This window comes from Anabrus simplex, chromosome 4 (assembly GCF_040414725.1).
Source record: "Anabrus simplex isolate iqAnaSimp1 chromosome 4, ASM4041472v1, whole genome shotgun sequence".
Lineage (NCBI taxonomy): Eukaryota > Metazoa > Arthropoda > Insecta > Orthoptera > Tettigoniidae > Anabrus > Anabrus simplex.
Genome location: NC_090268.1, coordinates 303,672,662 through 303,690,174, shown reverse-complemented (window position 1 = coordinate 303,690,174; position 17,513 = coordinate 303,672,662). Strand labels below are relative to the sequence as shown.

General features: G+C 37.3%; 1 protein-coding gene across 1 annotated transcript in view; it reads right to left on the bottom strand.

Moving 5' to 3' along the window:
- Positions 1–285: 285 nt before the first annotated feature.
- Positions 286–17,513, bottom strand: part of LOC136872673 (uncharacterized) — a 108,786-nt gene continuing 91,558 nt past the window's right edge. The window contains exon 4 of the mRNA XM_067146484.2: positions 286–1,760. Within this exon, the coding sequence (XP_067002585.2) occupies positions 1,252–1,760 (509 nt within the window). The 3' untranslated portion in view covers positions 286–1,251. The remainder of the gene's footprint in view (positions 1,761–17,513) is intronic.

The following is a 17,513-nucleotide window of genomic DNA, read 5'->3' as shown; positions in this document are numbered from 1 at the left end:
TCACGTCTACTGGCTCAGCACAAAACAATGTATATTATTTTAATACATTTGTGTAAAATAGGTGAACTTATGCAACACCTTTGAGAAAGAACTCAACAACAGCATGTTATGCCTACCTGAACATATCCATGACACATCACAGTTGCAATAACTTGCTTCTCCACTAAATGAACTACACAGCTTACCCATGTTCTGTGCTGTTTCTTCAAAGGCCAATGCATGCCGTGCTGCCACTTCATTATCATCATCGTCATTTATTAAATACTAGCAATTCTGTATGTGGAGTCTATATTTCATTTGAATAAATCTTATACCATCAACAAATTACATCATAGTATTTAAAATAAACTATGATTGTAATACATTATTAAAAGAAAATCTATAGATTCATTACTAGTGAATAATTGGATGTAGAAGTTTATGAGGTTGAAAACAAGACAAACAATCCTGCTATTTGAATAAGGAACCTTTCAATCTGAATCTGTCTTTTACTGCCTGCTGTACTCTTCTTAATCTAGAGTGATCAGGTTTCTAAGGCTTATTTTCACCTCTCATCACTCTAACTTCTCAACCCTCAAACCTTCACTTAACTTTTGTATTTTTTAAATTATTTTTTTCCCTTTCATTCTTGTGATCAATCTTGAATTGAGGTTACTTTCAAACAAATATTCACCATTCATAATTTGTTATTTACTAATGGTCTGCTGCAATGGACTATGAAGTATGTTCATGGAAATTAAATTTTTGCCTATCTGGTGACTAGAGCATCTCTACTAAAATACATGCCAGCAGCAAAACTGGTTACAAAAGGAATAGAGCTTATGATTTAATATAACTTTATATTTCAACATAATAAGCCAGAGAATCTACAGTATAATGCAGAATCTAGGCTACAAGAATTTCACATGCTTTGAGAATCCTATCTGCCTTACCTGGAATTTAACCCAAGCCACCTTGGTGGGAAATTAGCAGTCACAACCTGTTTTTTTTAAAACTTATTGTACTTTTACAGCAAACTAATGTTCAACTCAAAAAGTGATACAGAAGGACAACTATTAAATGTTGAATGAAATTTAACTGCAAAGTGATCAACACAGAGAAGCATCATATTGCCACTACTGGTATATCAGTCATAGTGATGTCACAGTCATCATTTACTAAAAGATGTCTAAAGTTACACTCTTTCAACCATCCAGAACAAATAGAAGGAAATTCTGGGTGTCATAACAGAAAGAACACAAAGTTAAACTTTTAGTCATCATAATTTAATTTGTTTGAAGTTGATGCTGATAATGGAAATAACTGATCAAGTTTGTTCAGTATCCTCTCAACTTTGTCTTCTTGAACTTTTTCAAACTCCCTCTGCTTTGGAGCAGACACTGATGAAGGTATGAATGGCAGAACTTGATCTAATTTGTTCAGTAAACAATTAAGTTTGTTATTCTTTTCTTCGCTTTTATAATCCTTTGAAGTTCTAGATAATGATACAGGGGGCATGAAATGGTCGAGCCTTTCTATAATACTATCTAGCTTGTATTCTAATCGCATCTGCCTTTCTCTATCAGCTTCCAGGAGTTGTTTGGCTAAGTTATGCTGGTATGTCAATATTCTGGTAACTGCTTCTGTTTGAGATTCAATTGCACGAACAAGAAGTTGCTCCAAATATGACCCTTGGTTATGGTGAGTTTGAGTTGTTTCATGGCTGTCTGTAGATGTGGGAGGTGGACTTTCTTGTGTAATGGTCTTACATTTTTCAGCAGCTAGAAACAGAGAAATATCAATAACCACCTGAATTTTCAAATACAAGTTATGACTGCTTTAAAAACAACCATGTACTTAGGTACTTAGTAAAAATCAGTTTAAATCTATGTGCACAAATTCTTCAGAGGACATGAAAAAAGGTAAAATTTTATTTCAAGTTATATAAATACCATCTACTGAAATATTTCTCAAATCACAATAAAACATTTAAAAAAATAGGTACTTCAGGTTGGACTGTATTATTTATTAAGATTATTAACTTGATAAGAATATGTGGGTAGAAGTGAGTCATAAAATCAACAAATAGCTATATTTATTTAACATGTTTCAACACCATCACTACTGAAGTTTTAACACCCAAACCAAACCCCATGGTGCAACAGCCCCCTTTGACCTTCAAATTATAGGTGTTGTTCAGTCAGCATGATGAATACCCTCAGCCATTATTCTTGGCTTTCTACACCAGGACTGGTATCTCAAGATCAGATAGCTCCTCAACTGTAATTACATAGGCTGACTGAACCTTTAAACAGTCCTCAGATCCAGGTAAAAATCCCTGATGTTGATAGAAATCAAACTCAGGGTCACCAGGTAAGAGCCAGGCATGCTACCCCTACAGCATGAGGCCGGTTTTAACACTACACCTCTAGACTCTAATCTATGCTGACGGTATCATGATTGTCTGTGAATCCCATCAAGATCTGCAATGTGCTTGGACAAAGATGGCCTGCGACTTAATGCGAGGAAGACTGAGTACCTGTGGGTTACAAAGAGATGGGTCAATTAACAATGACAGCATTGACCTTCATAAAACATCACAGTCAGTGCTGCCTGAATGAAGTGGCGCCAAGTCACAGAAGTCCTCTTGGATCACAAGGTACTGTACCTGAAATCAAAAATCTATACAACTCTTGTCTGACCATTGGCATTGCACAGAACCAAAAGTAGGCCAGCCACAAAGAGACATGAACAACAGCTGCAGGTCATCGAAATGCTTCACTGGCCACTGGGTCTTACTTGAATGGACCATGTCAGAAATGGGGATGTCAAATTATGATTTTCATTTACATGTTGACGTATAACTTATATAGCTCCTCAGCTAATTGTTTTAACTGCAAATTGTATTAACATCAGCACTTTACAAGAGCGTCAAGTTTGATACAGGATTTTACCCTCATCGACGATTCAACTATGAATATTTGAACATTTTAATATATGTTTCTTATATCCACAGTAACAATTAAAAACCTCACAGTATTCCTCATCTTCAAGTTTTTATGCTTTATCTTAAATCTCTGTTCAACATTGTACAAACGCACTGCAGTTATCTGTGACCTGGATCCTAGGTCGTTCTTTAAATATATGTGTTTTATGTCATACTAGCTGATGTACCCGTGCTTCGCTACGAAATTCTTCACTGTATACAGAATTCTAGGTTAGCTAGTGTACATGTTGAGAGCAAGATTGTATTAAATTGCATAGCACTTAACGTTACCCTAGAAACACTACGGGGAAGTCACCAAACATCTTTTCTCATATGAAGACTGGGTTAGGGAATTTTCATTGTAATGGTAGGCCGCCTTGCTACCATCAGTCACAATCAGGTAGGGGAGTTTTCATTATAATGCAGACATTCACTCTCCACCTGCCTTTTTACATCCTTGGAAAGACTGTCTTAGTAGTTTTCCCATGTGAAATGAACATAGGTCATTACAATGATGTCAGTAGGAATGGTGTGATTGAAAGTAATGCTTTCATATGAAATACTCGATCAAATGAAAAACCACACATTTTCTCACTTTTAACGAACAGTACTACACTGCCGATCTAACAGTCCAAAGTTCCAGAGCTGGAATGACCAAGCCGTAGACAGCCATGATCCATGAACACAATTCGTCTTATTTTGGCGGTGGTGGTGGCCCCCTCCCCCCCAGGAGACTCCCAGGGCAAAAACTATGCCCTTTTACCAATTTGTTTCCTAGGAGTACCCAATGCATTGGAAAATCTCAATCCACTTCACAGCAAAAAAAAAAAAAGCGAAGTCATCTCCGTATAGGCCATGAAGGCCCTTGGAGGGGTGGAAGGTAAAGGCTTCCACTATCCGTAACCTCAGCACTTGATGAGGTAGAGTGGTTAGCTCTATGCCCGGCTGCCTTTGACCCAAGAATTAACCTGGTACTCATTGTTGGTGTAGGCTGAGTGAACCTCAGGGCCATGTGCAACTCTGGAAGTGGAAATCTCGTTTCTTAAATTTTACAACTTCCTGATGGGGATTCAAACTCACGTCCTTTCGGGCGAACCGAGCACACCTAACCCCTCGCCCAGGCAGCGGAAAATTGTATCTGACTTGGAGGCAAATGTTTCCTCCAAACCAGAGAAGAAACCCCCTCTTCACTGCTAATTTGGAATAAAATAAGTGTAGAATTTAATAACAGTGAAGAGGAAGAAGCTTTTCTTAAGAAACGGCTCTTTTCAGGGTTGAATTTTGAGTTGTTGAGTGAACTGTGATGCTTTAATTTGGAATAGGGCTAAATTGTAATTCTATACCAGGTCCTACTACTACTACTACCACCACTACTACTACTACTACTACTACTACTACTACTACTACTAAGTGAGCCTCTGCCTTAAATCTGCACACTGCTCATTCAAAACCGCGTCAGAGTAGCGATCGAATGGCTAAAATACTATGATGAAACAGTCTGTTACGTACCGGCAGTATCAGAAAATGTACGAACCAGAGGAATGGCATGCTAAAGAAGGAAGTTTTCTAACTCCCCAGCTATTTCCCGCCAATATTCAGTCAGGCTGTTATACTCGGTACACAGCAGTAATCCCATCTATCGGAGTTGAGCGGCAGCATAAGAGACAAAGCACGGCCGACTTGATGCGTTGCTCTAGCTAAGGAGCGCAGTGAGAGATCCAGTCGGCCATAGACAAAGAACATCACAACAAACAATGGTCAATGTAATGTTATTGTTGATCAGTGTTATGCGCTTTCAATATTGTAGGCCTTCACATTTAGTTTTCTTCCAGCTCTGAAATACCACTCTTATCATAGTCTGTACGGTAAAACTGAATAAAACATAAATGGTTGGAAATTGTATTCTCTATAACTTTTGTTATGTAGTACTTTTCGATAGGACCAATAACATAGGCACTTAAAAATTAAATTTTAGGCGTCTTCCCCTAAACTACAATTTCTTCCAGGATGAATAAAATTGTTTATAACCTAGACTGTAGTTTCTTATTCCCCGACTCTATATACTGACTTTCATTAAATTCTGTTAACCCATTTTCTCGTGGCTCGGCGTTGATATGGACATGGCAACAAAAATACAAATTCATGAATATCTGAATTGTGAGTTGTTCATTGAATTGTGGTGCTTTAATTTGGAATAGGCCTCAAATGTAATTCTAGACCAGGTCCTACTACTACTACTACTAAGTGAGCCTCTGCCTTACGTGTGCACACTGCTCATTCAAAACCGCATCAGAGTAACAATATATGGCATAAATGATCGGAAATTTAATTCTATATAACTTTAGTATGTAGAATTTATTGATAGGACCACTAATAATGGAAATGTTTGAGAATTTAGTTTCAGGCCTTCCCTTAAACTACCATTTCACTTAGCGTGAGTAAAATGATTTATAGCCTAGATTGTAGTGGCTCATCCCTCGACTTCACATACCAACTTTCATTAAATTCTCTTCAGTCGTTTTCTCATGATGCGTGTACAGACAGACAAAAATTACGGAAAAGTAAAAAGTGCATTTCCTTGTTACTGTGGACACGACCAATAGAGAAATACCATTCTTTTCACATTCTGAGCAATGTACAGACAAAACTCTTATTTTATATATATAGATAACACATGTCAACCATTTTTAATGTATTTAAAGGCAGATTTCATGTTGACTGTTATTAAGATCCTTTGATTTATTTACTGCGAACTGATGATGATTCCAAGGGAATCAAAACCAGTTTTCACTTAATAAATATTATGTATTATATATTGTGGTGAATGGTGGAACATCCCTCAATTAATTACTATTATAAAAGAAATGGGGATGTTCGGATCGCATTTGGAATGGCCACAATTGCTGCAAAAGTATGAGAAAAATCTTGTTATGGTATGGGTGCGTAATGCACAGTAACGCCTCCCCAGTTACAAGAACAGCACTGGATTTATGTCCAGAAGGTCGAACAATGTGAGGGCGACCAAAGATGCGTTGGCTTGACATTCTGCAGGAAGACAGGTGTGCGATGTCTCTCTTGAAGATGCATAAGATCACATTAAGTGACAAGCAAAGTGCAGAACAGCAGATCCTGCAAATGAGCTGGATAAATGCTAAGAAGAAGAAGAAGAAGAAGAAGAAGAAGAAGAAGAAGAAGAAGAAGAAGAAGAAGAAGAAGAAGAAGGTAGTGATGATGATGATGATGATGATGATGATGATTATGATGATGAAGAAGAAGAAGAAGAAGAAGATGATGATGAAGAAGAAGAAGAAGAAGAAGAAGAAGAAGAAGAATATGATGAAGAATATTTCACATTCCTTTAATTGCTGTGGATTTTAAGAGATGCTGGAGTGCTGGAATTTTGTCCTAAAAATGAATTCTTTAACATGCTAGTAAATCAACTGTGCCAGAATTGATCCTGCAATCTTGAACAAAGAATGTGAGTGCCTCAATCAAGTCTGCTAGTCAGACCTTGAAAATTAGTTCTAATCATTGCTATTTCTAAACTTCAATACGCAGTTAAATATGAAAGGATGGGAAACAAGTAATGAGATAATACAAACTAAAGGTAAACCATAATAACAAAACTGATCCCTAGTATAAATATAAAACCACACTATTTTAACAACCAACTCTTCGCAATTTCATATATTATGTTCATTCCTAAACTTGCCCCTTATATTTTGTGTTATGAACACTACCCTGTGTTCACAATCCTCACCTTACTAGTTATATACAGAAAGACAGGGGCATGAATAGGAACATATGACAGGTTAGATATAATGATCACTCAGTGTCAAGAGAGGGAGCAAGAGAAAGGGAAGATAAGGAAAAACAAGAAAACACTAAGGGATAAGGACAATCTGCTCATCTTCACACACTACCATCTTCACATAGATGGAACTCCCACCTCATTAAGCTCAGTTCTTCTCATCCCCAACAAGCTCATTTTTGCTCCTCTGCTATCTTGACATATGAAGGAAGATGGATAAAACAGGAATTTACTTTATAGATTGGTAAAATGTTCTGTATATGGACACAGAAATTGTGCTAGGAGAACAGGGAAAGGGAATAAGAATACGAAAAGAAAGTATGTGATAAATATTGAAGAATCAGTTTCAAATCACAAGCTGCAAAATAATGGAAAGGACAGCAGAAAGGAGACTGAGAGGAAAGATGGAAGAACAGTTAGAAGAGAAGCAATATGGCTTTAGAAAGAGCAAATCAACAGTGGACCCTATCTTTAGTATGAGATGGTTGATGGAAAGACATTAGGAGTATGGCAAAGATCTGGTTTTGACATTTTTCTATACAGAGGTCTACACCATTCCACCAGAAACTTTGTCTGCCATAGTAACTCCTCTCACATCAATTGATCGCTAGCACTCAGCCTGCTTGTCACCTAGATAGCATACCAATATAAATGGTCCATTATTGGACATTATATCACCTAGATAGCAGCCGACTATCATGACATGCCATGCTTAGTATCCTTATTTAGTGACTGAACATCAATTGTCATAATTTACTGCTACATTCCACTGTGTAATAACAATAACATTAAGGGAAGAGAGAAACAAGTGGTCTTCCATGTGTTTCTGTACTAAGGTTTTCTAAGAGAGAAATGGCTTAGGTAAGAACTGGCTGCCAGATTGTTTTGTTCTTTCTTGAGCATGCCCATTGGTCCTCTTGCATCAGTAGGCCTACATAACATCATAGTTAGAATTGATGAAATGAAACTATATACCCCATCCATCACTTTCAGCTGAAAGTGGGAAACTGTGAAATCAATCTGACTGCTCTGGTGCCTGCAATGCACTTTTTACTGCTGAATATTATGAAAGTGGAACAATAAAAAGATATCTAAAATCAGGAAGAATATCATGAATGTTTCCCTAACTACCCTAAACACAAAAATAATAAAACTTGAGCAACAAAGAAGGCAGTTCAGTGAAGCCGTGAACATACTAATAAATTGTGCATACATACATCTTCATTAGACTGTTATGCCTTTCAGAGTTCAGTCTGCAAGCCTCTGTGAATTTACTAACTGCTGCCACAATCCTCTATTTTTAAGTAGTTCTGTGGCCTCATTTAGTTCTATCCCTCTTATCTTTAAATCATTGGAAACTGAGTCTAACCATCATCATCTTGGTCTTCCTCTACCCATCTTACCCGCCATAACAGAGTAACCTATTCTCCTCCATTCGCCTCACATGACCCCACCACCAAAGCCGGTTTATGCGTACAGCTCCATCCATCGAGTTCATTCCTAACTTAGCCTTTATTTCCTCATTCTGAGTACCCTCCTCCCATTGTTCTTACCTGTTTGTACCAGCAATCATTCTTGCTGCTTTCACGTCTGTTACTTCTAGCTTATGAATAAGATATCCTGAGTCCATCCAGCTTTCACTCTCATAAAGCAAAGTTTGTCTGAAACCAGACTGATGTAAAGACATTTTAGTTTGGGAGCTGACTTCCTTCTTATAGAATACTGCTGTTCGCAACTGCGAGCTCACTGCATTAGATTTTCTGCACCTTGAATCAATCTCACTTACTATACTACCATCCTGGGAGAACACACATCCTAAATACTTGAAATTATATACCTGTTCCAGCTTTGCATCACCAATCTGACATTCAATTCTCTTCGATTTCCTACCTACTGACATCAATTTAGTCTTTGAAAGGCTAATTTTCACACCATACTCATTGCACCTATTTTCTAGTTTCGGGATATTAGACTGCAGGCTTTCGACACAATCTGCCATTAAGACCAGATCGTCAGTATAAACCAGACTGCTTACCACATTTTCACATAACCAAATCCTGCCCTGCCACTTATTACCTTTCAGCAGATGATCCATGTAAACTATGAACAATAAAAGTGAAATATTACAGCCTTGTCTAACCCCTCTAAGTACCTTGAACCAAGAACTCATTCTACTGTCAATTCTCACTGCCCTTTGATTGATTTTAATAATCTACCCTTAATCCCACAGTCTCCCAGTACGGCGCGAACATCTTTTCGCTCGGTACTCTGTCATAAGCCTTCTCTAGATCTACGAAACATAAACATAACTGTCTATTCCCCTCGTAGCATTTCTCAATTACCTCTTGTATACTGAAAATCTGATCGTGGCAGCCCCTTTGTGGTTTTCACCCAACTTCCTCTCAACCATTGATCGCACCCTCCCTTTCAAGATGCCAGTGAACCCTTTGTCTGGTATACTGATTAATGAGATACCTAGATAGTTGTTGCAATCCTTCCTGTTCCTTTACTTATAAATATTTGCACTTATTGTTTTGTCCAATCTGAAGGTACCTTACTAACACTCCATGCTAATCTTATTACTCTATGAAGCCATTTTATCCCTGCCTTCCCACTATACTTCACCATTTCAGGTCTAACTTCATCTATTCCTGCTGCTTTATGACAATGGAGTTTATTTACCATCCTTTCCATTTCATCAAGTGTAATTTCACCGACATCATTTTCCTCAACTAAGGTTAAGTTATGAGTAGGTTCCCACCTTCCAATACTTATCAATTTCTATATAATAGGTTTATTAATTACATAATATAAACCATATAATCTCTAGTACATGTTTCGTTCTGATTATGGAACATCTTCAGCTAAAATTTGACAAAATGGCAAGACAATTAAAACACATTGATGTTATGATGATACAAAAGCTAAAAGATATGATAAAATGGCACGAAGATTAAAACATATAATTAGGATGATGAAATAAAGTTCATTCATGTTGGTTAAAAATTCAACAAGTCAGGGTTCAAATGACGAAGTAAAAACGGCGATAAGATTCTTCTTCATGTTGGAGACGTGTACATTTTGTTAATCTTGAAGATAAATTGGAGAAATACAAGATTTTCTTAATGTATATTTATCGGGGGAACTCTTAGATAAAATAACCGTAGTTGAAGTTGAGTTGTGGTTAGATTATTGAAAAGAGTCTGAAACGAGAAAAGAATGAGTAAAATAGAAGATATTTTAAGGAGAAAACCTTGTTAAAAATGTATGTTCGTGAGAATGAAGGATAATGGAGTTGATTACCTTATAGTCAGTCGTGTCGTATTTGATGTCCTCCCTTATGTCGTGTTGTTAACTGACTGAGTCCTGTGTACGTGTGTAAGGCACTTGCGGTGGGCGGGGAGTATTGGAAGGAGAGGTAAGTGACGTGAGGAGAGCGGGTGAAATGTTGTGTAGGGTGGAGCTAACTGAGGAGTGGCGTTGTGATAGGCTAGGGGAAACGGAAGGAAAGGTAGGGGGACAATTGTGTAGGGTGGAGCTAATCGGAAGGAGGTGTGTTGGTTGTTTGTTGGGATTCTTTTTGATGGTTTTTCTAGATGAATCTAATTTGGTAGCCTCTTCTAATAATATATTTATATTTTCCGTAATTTCGTTAACATTCTGGTTGGGATTTCGTTTCTGATCAATTTCAATAGAGATATTTTCAAGAATATTCTTTAATTTGCCTTTGTTTAGCGTTCGTAGAATGGTTAAGTCCCTTTCTATCGATATAAAACTGTGTTTATATTCGGTCATGTGAAGACTCATGGCCGAGTACTTCCTATGTTTTTCGGCATTAATATGTTCTTGATATCTTACTAAGAAATTACGGCCTGTTTTTCCGATATAAGAATTGGCACAATTTGAGCATTTAAGCCTATATATCCCGGAATTTAAATATTTGTTATTACTTGCAATGCTTTGATGATTGAAAATTAAATTAAATGAGAACGAAATATCAAGCCTAATTAATATGAATCCAAGACTACCAACAGCAAGAGCTTTGCCTAAGATACATAAACCTGACACACCCATAAGACCAATTATTAACTTTAGAAATAGCCCCACCTACATAACCTCTCAATAGCTTCCTAAAAAAGTACTATACTTTCCAAAGCAGAACCACAATCAATAATTCAATAGAATTTTGTAAAATTATCAAGAACACAAAATTAAAACCATCTTTCACCTTGAACTCATTCGACGTCACTAATATGTATTCTACGATCCCCACGAAAGAAACTCTAAATATAATTAAGAACAACTTAAAGACACACAAAAACTTAGTAACCATGAAATAGAAGAATTCATGTTACTCCTAGAATTTACACTTAACAATAATTACTTTTCCTTCAATAACACAGTATATCAACAAAGTGGTCTTCCTATGGGACCTCCAGCATCAGGTATCCTTGCTGAAATATACATGGATCACTTAGAAAAACATAAAATTTTAAATGATGAAAAAGGTATCATTATCTGGCTAAGGTTTGTCGATGACATCTTTGCAATTATAGATGAACAAATCAATAGTAGCACTAATTTATTAGACCAGATCAACAGTTTGGACCCTTTCATAAAATTTACGTTAGAAACCGAGAACAATAAAAAACTAAATTTCCTTGATTTAACAATCGAAAGGAAAGAAGGAAAATTGGCCTTTACAATCTTTAGAAAATCGACTCAAACTATAAATACCATACGAAAAGATTCGTACCATCCTGAGGCACATAAAAGGAGTTCCTTTTTAAGCATGTTAAATAGAGCCTTTAACATTCCCTTGTCCAAAAACGACCTCCAAAAAGAAATTAATCTCAGTTACAAAATAGCGATAAGCAATGGATACACAAAACACTACATAGATAGATTAATGAATAAAATGAAGAATAAACCTCAAACGCAGCTGGTAAAAGAACATAAAAAGAAAAACTTCGCCACCTTTACTTATAATAACGGGAATATTTACCAGATTACTAACATTTTTAAGAAATTCAATTTTAAAATTGCTTTTCGCACCAATAACAACAATCAACGTTTAATTTTCAATCATCAAAGCATTGCAAGTAATAACAAATATTTAAATTCCGGGATATATAGGCTTAAATGCTCAAATTGTGCCAATTCTTATATCGGAAAAACAGGCCGTAATTTCTTAGTAAGATATCAAGAACATATTAATGCCGAAAAACATAGGAAGTACTCGGCCATGAGTCTTCACATGACCGAATATAAACACAGTTTTATATCGATAGAAAGGGACTTAACCATTCTACGAACGCTAAACAAAGGCAAATTAAAGAATATTCTTGAAAATATCTCTATTGAAATTGATCAGAAACGAAATCCCAACCAGAATGTTAACGAAATTACGGAAAATATAAATATATTATTAGAAGAGGCTACCAAATTAGATTCATCTAGAAAAACCATCAAAAAGAATCCCAACAAACAACCAACACACCTCCTTCCGATTAGCTCCACCCTCCATAATTGTCCCCCTACCTTTCCTTCCGTTTCCCCTAGCCTATCACAACGCCACTCCTCAGTTAGCTCCACCCTACACAACATTTCACCCGCTCTCCTCACGTCACTTACCTCTCCTTCCAATACTCCCCGCCCACCGCAAGTGCCTTACACACATACACAGGACTCAGTCAGTTAACAACACGACATAAGGGAGGACGTCAAATACGACACGACTGACTATAAGGTAATCAACTCCATTATCCTTCATTCTCACGAACATACATTTTTAACAAGGTTTTCTCCTTAAAATATCTTCTATTTTACTCATTCTTTTCTCGTTTCAGACTCATTTCAATAATCTAACCACAACTCAACTTCAACTACGGTTATTTTATCAAGAGTTCCCCCGATAAATATACATTAAGAAAATCTTGTATTTCTCCAATTTATCTTCAAGATTAACAAAATGTACACGTCTCCAACATGAAGAAGAACCTTATCGCCGTTTTTACTTCGTCATTTGAACCCTGACTTGTTGAATTTTTAACCAACATGAATGAACTTTATTTCATCATCATAATTATATGTTTTAATCTTCGTGCCATTTTATCATATCTTTTAGCTTTTGTATCATCATAACATCAATGTGTTTTAATTGTCTTGCCATTTTGTCAAATTTTAGCTGAAGATGTTCCATAATCGGAACGAAACATGTACTAGAGATTATATGGTTTATATTATGTAATAAATAAACCTATTATATAGAAATTGATAAGTATTGGAAGGTGGGAACCTACTCATAACTTAACCTTAGTTGTGTTGAGCCAATACGGAATAAATATGAGATTTATATTCTATCATTTTCCTCGTCCCCATGAGCTCGGTTGTTTGCGTCATCACCAGGAAGATACCCTTTTACTTTGAGAAGATTTTCAAAATATTCCCTCTATCTGTCCAGTGATTCCCTGCGATCTATTATGACTTCACCTGATTTACCCAAAGCACTGTTCATTCCCTTTTTACCTCCCTTCCTAAGTTACTTTATTACTGTCCAGAAAGTTTTCCCTGCTGCTTGACCTAGCCTTTCCAAGTTATTACCAAAATCTTCTCAAGACTTCTTCTTGGATTCAACAACTATTTGTTTCGCTCTATGTCTTTCCTTTACATACAATTCTGTCTGCATTAGTCCTTGTTTGGAGCCATTTCTGATATGCCTTCTTTTTACGTTTATAAGCTGCTTTCGCTTCATCATTCCACTAAGATGTTTGCCTCTTCCCATCCTTACACACAGTTGTTCCTAGACATTCACTTGCTGTTTCTACTACAGCATCCCTCTATACCCCCATTCTCTTTCTATATCCTGAACCTGCAAACTGTCCACTGTTTGGAAATTTTGACAAATCATATCCATACACTTCTGTCTAATTTTGCCGTTCTGGAGATTTTCTACCCTTATCAGTCTATAGAAAGATTTCACTTTCTCTATCCTAGGCCTAGAGATACTTAGTTCACTACATATCAGATAGTGGTCTGTATCATCAAAAAATCCCCGGAATACCCTCACATTCCTGACAGATTTCCTGAATTTAAAGTCGGTTATGATATAGCTTAGTATGGATCTATCGAATCCCACTATCGGCAGCCCTAAAAATGGTTTTCCGTGGTTTCCCATTTTCACACCAGGCAAATGCTGGGGCTGTACCTTAATTAAGGCCACGGCCGCTTCCTTCCAACTCCTAGGCCTTTCCTATCCCATCGTCGCCATAAGACCTATCTGTGTCGGTGCGACATAAAGCCCCTAGCAAAAAAAAAAAAAAGTATGGATCTAGTGCCCCTACTTACTCATGTGTAGCGGTGAATAGCCTAATGCTTTGAAGAATGTATAATATGTAACTACTAATCCCATACTAGCACAGAAGTCCAGCAAATGCTTCCCATTCCTATTAGTTTCCATATCTTCCCCACATTTACCAATATGTATTTTTTTGTTTTTTAAAACTTATTTCAATTATTTGTATAAAGATACAATTATCTCAAAAACGAAAGATGTTGCAGACGTGAAAATTGATATTTGGAATCTGCTTTAAAAGTAAAGAAACATATATTCCTTTGATTTCAGAAAATCCAATGAGGGGGGAGTGAAGGATTTGAAAAATGAATTGCATTAATTGTATGAGGATACTTACATCTAATAAAAACTAAAATTTTACAGACGTGAAAATTAGTATTTAAATCTCCTTTAAAAACAAAGAAAAACACATTTTTGGGGTAAAGTTTTCAAGAGCCATCATTTCCTTTGGAGAACCTAAAGTTATATTACAGGAGATTCTCCTGGCATACATACATACATACATTACATACATTATCATTATAGACTGTTATGCCTTTCATCGTTCAGTCTGCAAGCCTCTGTGAATTTACTAAACGTCACCACAATCCTCGATTTGCAACTAGTGTTGTGGCCTCATTTAGTTCTATACCTCTTATCTTTAAATCGTTAGAAACCGAGTCTAATCATCATCATCTTGGTCTACCTCTACTTCTTTTACCCTCCATAACAGAGTCCATTATTCTCCTAGGTAACCTATCCTCCTCCATTCGCCTCACATGACCCCACCACCGAAGCCGGTTTATGCGTACAGCTTCATCCATCGAGTTCATTCGTAAATTAGCCTATATCTCCTCATTCCGAGTACCATCCTGCCATTGTTCCCACCTGTTTGTCCCAGCAATCATTCTTGCTACTTTCATGTCTGTTACTTCCAACTTATGAATAAGGTATCACCAGCTTTCGCTCCCGTAAAGCAAAGTTGGTCTGAAAACAGACCGATGTAAAGATAGTTTCGTCTGGGAGCTGACTTCCTTCTTACAGAATACTGTTGATCGCAACTGCGAGCTCACTGCATTAGCTTTACGACACCTTGATTCAATCTCACTTACTATATTACCATCCTGGGAGAACACACAACCTAAATACTTGAAATTATTGACCTGTTCTAGCTTTGTATCACCGATCTGACATTCAATTCTGTTGAATTTCTTACCTACTGACATCAATTTAGTCTTCGAGAGGCTAATTTTCATACCATACTCATTGCACCTATTTTCTAGTTCCCAGATATTAGACTGTAGGCTTTCGGCACAATCTGCCATTAAGACCAAATCGTCAGCATAGGCCAGACTGCTTACTACATTTCCACCTAACTGAATCCCTCCCTGCCATTTTATTCCTTTCAGCAGATGATCCATGTAAACTACAAACAGCAAAGGTGAAAGATTACAGCATTGTCTAACCCCTGTAAGTACCCCGAACCAAGAACTCATTCTACCATCAATTCTCACTGAAGCCCAATTGGCAATATAAATGCCTTTGATTGATTTTAATAATCTGCCTTTAATTCCATAGTCCCCCAGTATGGCGAACATCTTTTCCCTCGGTACCCTGTCATATGCTTTCTCTAGATCTACGAAACATAAACACAACTGCCTATTCCTCTCGTAGCATTTTTCAATTACCTGGCGCATACTGAAAATCTGATCCTGATAGCCTCTCCGTGGTCTAAAACCACACTGGTTTTCATCCAGCTTCTTCTCAACGACTGATCGCACCCTCCCTTCCAAGATGCCAGTGAATACTTTGCCTGGTATACTAATCAATGAGATATCTCAATAGTTGTTGCAATCCTTCCTGTTCCCTTGCTTATAGATAGGTGCAATTACTGCTTTTGCCCAATCTGAAGGTACCGTACCAACACTCCATGCTAATTTTACTACTCTATGAAGCCATTTCATCCCTGCCTTCCCACTATACTTCACCATTTCAGGTCTAATTTCATCTATTCCTGCTGCCTTATGACAATGGAGTTTATTTACCATCCTTTCCACTTCCTCAAGCATAATTTCACCAACATCATTTTCCTCCTCCCCATGAGCTTGGCTGTTCACAACACCACCAGGATGATTTTCTTTTACATTGAGAAGATGTTCAAAATATTCCCTCCACCTCTCCAGTGATTCCCTGGGATCTATTATGAGTTCACCTGAATTACTCAAAACACTGTTCATTTCCTTTTTCCCTCCCTTCCTAAGATTCTTTATTACTGTCCAGAAAGGTTTCCCTGATGCCTGACCTAGCCTTTCCAGGTTGTTACCAAAATCTTCCCAGGACTTCTTTTTGGATTCAACAACTATTTGTTTCGCTCTGTTTCTTTCATCTACGTACAACTCCCTGTCTGCCTCGGCCCTTGTTTGGAGCCATTTCTGATAAGCCTTCTTTTTACGTTTACAAGCTGCTCTCACTTCATCATTCCACTAAGATGTTCGCCTTTTCCCATCTTTACACACAGTTGTTCCTAGCCATTCCCTTGCTGTTTCTACTACAGCATCCCTGTATGCCATCCATTCACTTTCTATATCCTGAACCTGCTTACTGTCTACTGTTCGAAACTTCTCACTAATCATATCCATGTACTTCTGTCTAACGTTCTCATCCTGGAGATTTTCCACCCTTATTCGTTTGCAGACAGATTTCACTTTCTCTACCCTAGGCCTAGAGATACTTAATTAACTACAGATCAGATAGTGGTCTGTATCATCGAAAAATCCGCGGAAAACTCGTACATTCCTAACAGATTTCCTGAATTCGAAGTCTGTTAAGATATAGTCTATTATGGATCTGGTACCGCTAGCCTCCCATGTGTAGCGGTGAATAGCCTTATGCTTGAAGAATGTATTCGTAACAGCTAAACCCATACTAGCACATAAGTCCAGCAAACGCTTCCCATTCCCATTAGCTTCCATATCTTCCCCACATTCACCAATCACCCTTTCATATCCTTCAGTTCTATTCCCAACTCTCGCATTGAAATCGCCCATTAGCACTATTCTATCCTTGCTGTTGACCATGACCACGATGTCACTCAATGCTTCATAAAACTTGTCAACTTCATCCTCATCCACACCCTCACATGGTGAATACACAGACACAATTCTAGTCCTCATTCCTCCAAATGACAAATCTACCCACATCATTCGCTCATTTATGTGCCTAACAGAAACTATGTTCCGTGCAATGGTATTCCTGATAAAGAGCCCTACCCCAGACTCTGCCATTCCCTTTCTAACAGCCGTCAAGTACACTTTATAATCTCCTATATCTTCCTCGTTATCTCCCCTTACCCCTTCTCCTGGCACATAAATAAAAATGTAAACACATTTAAAACAAATGATAGG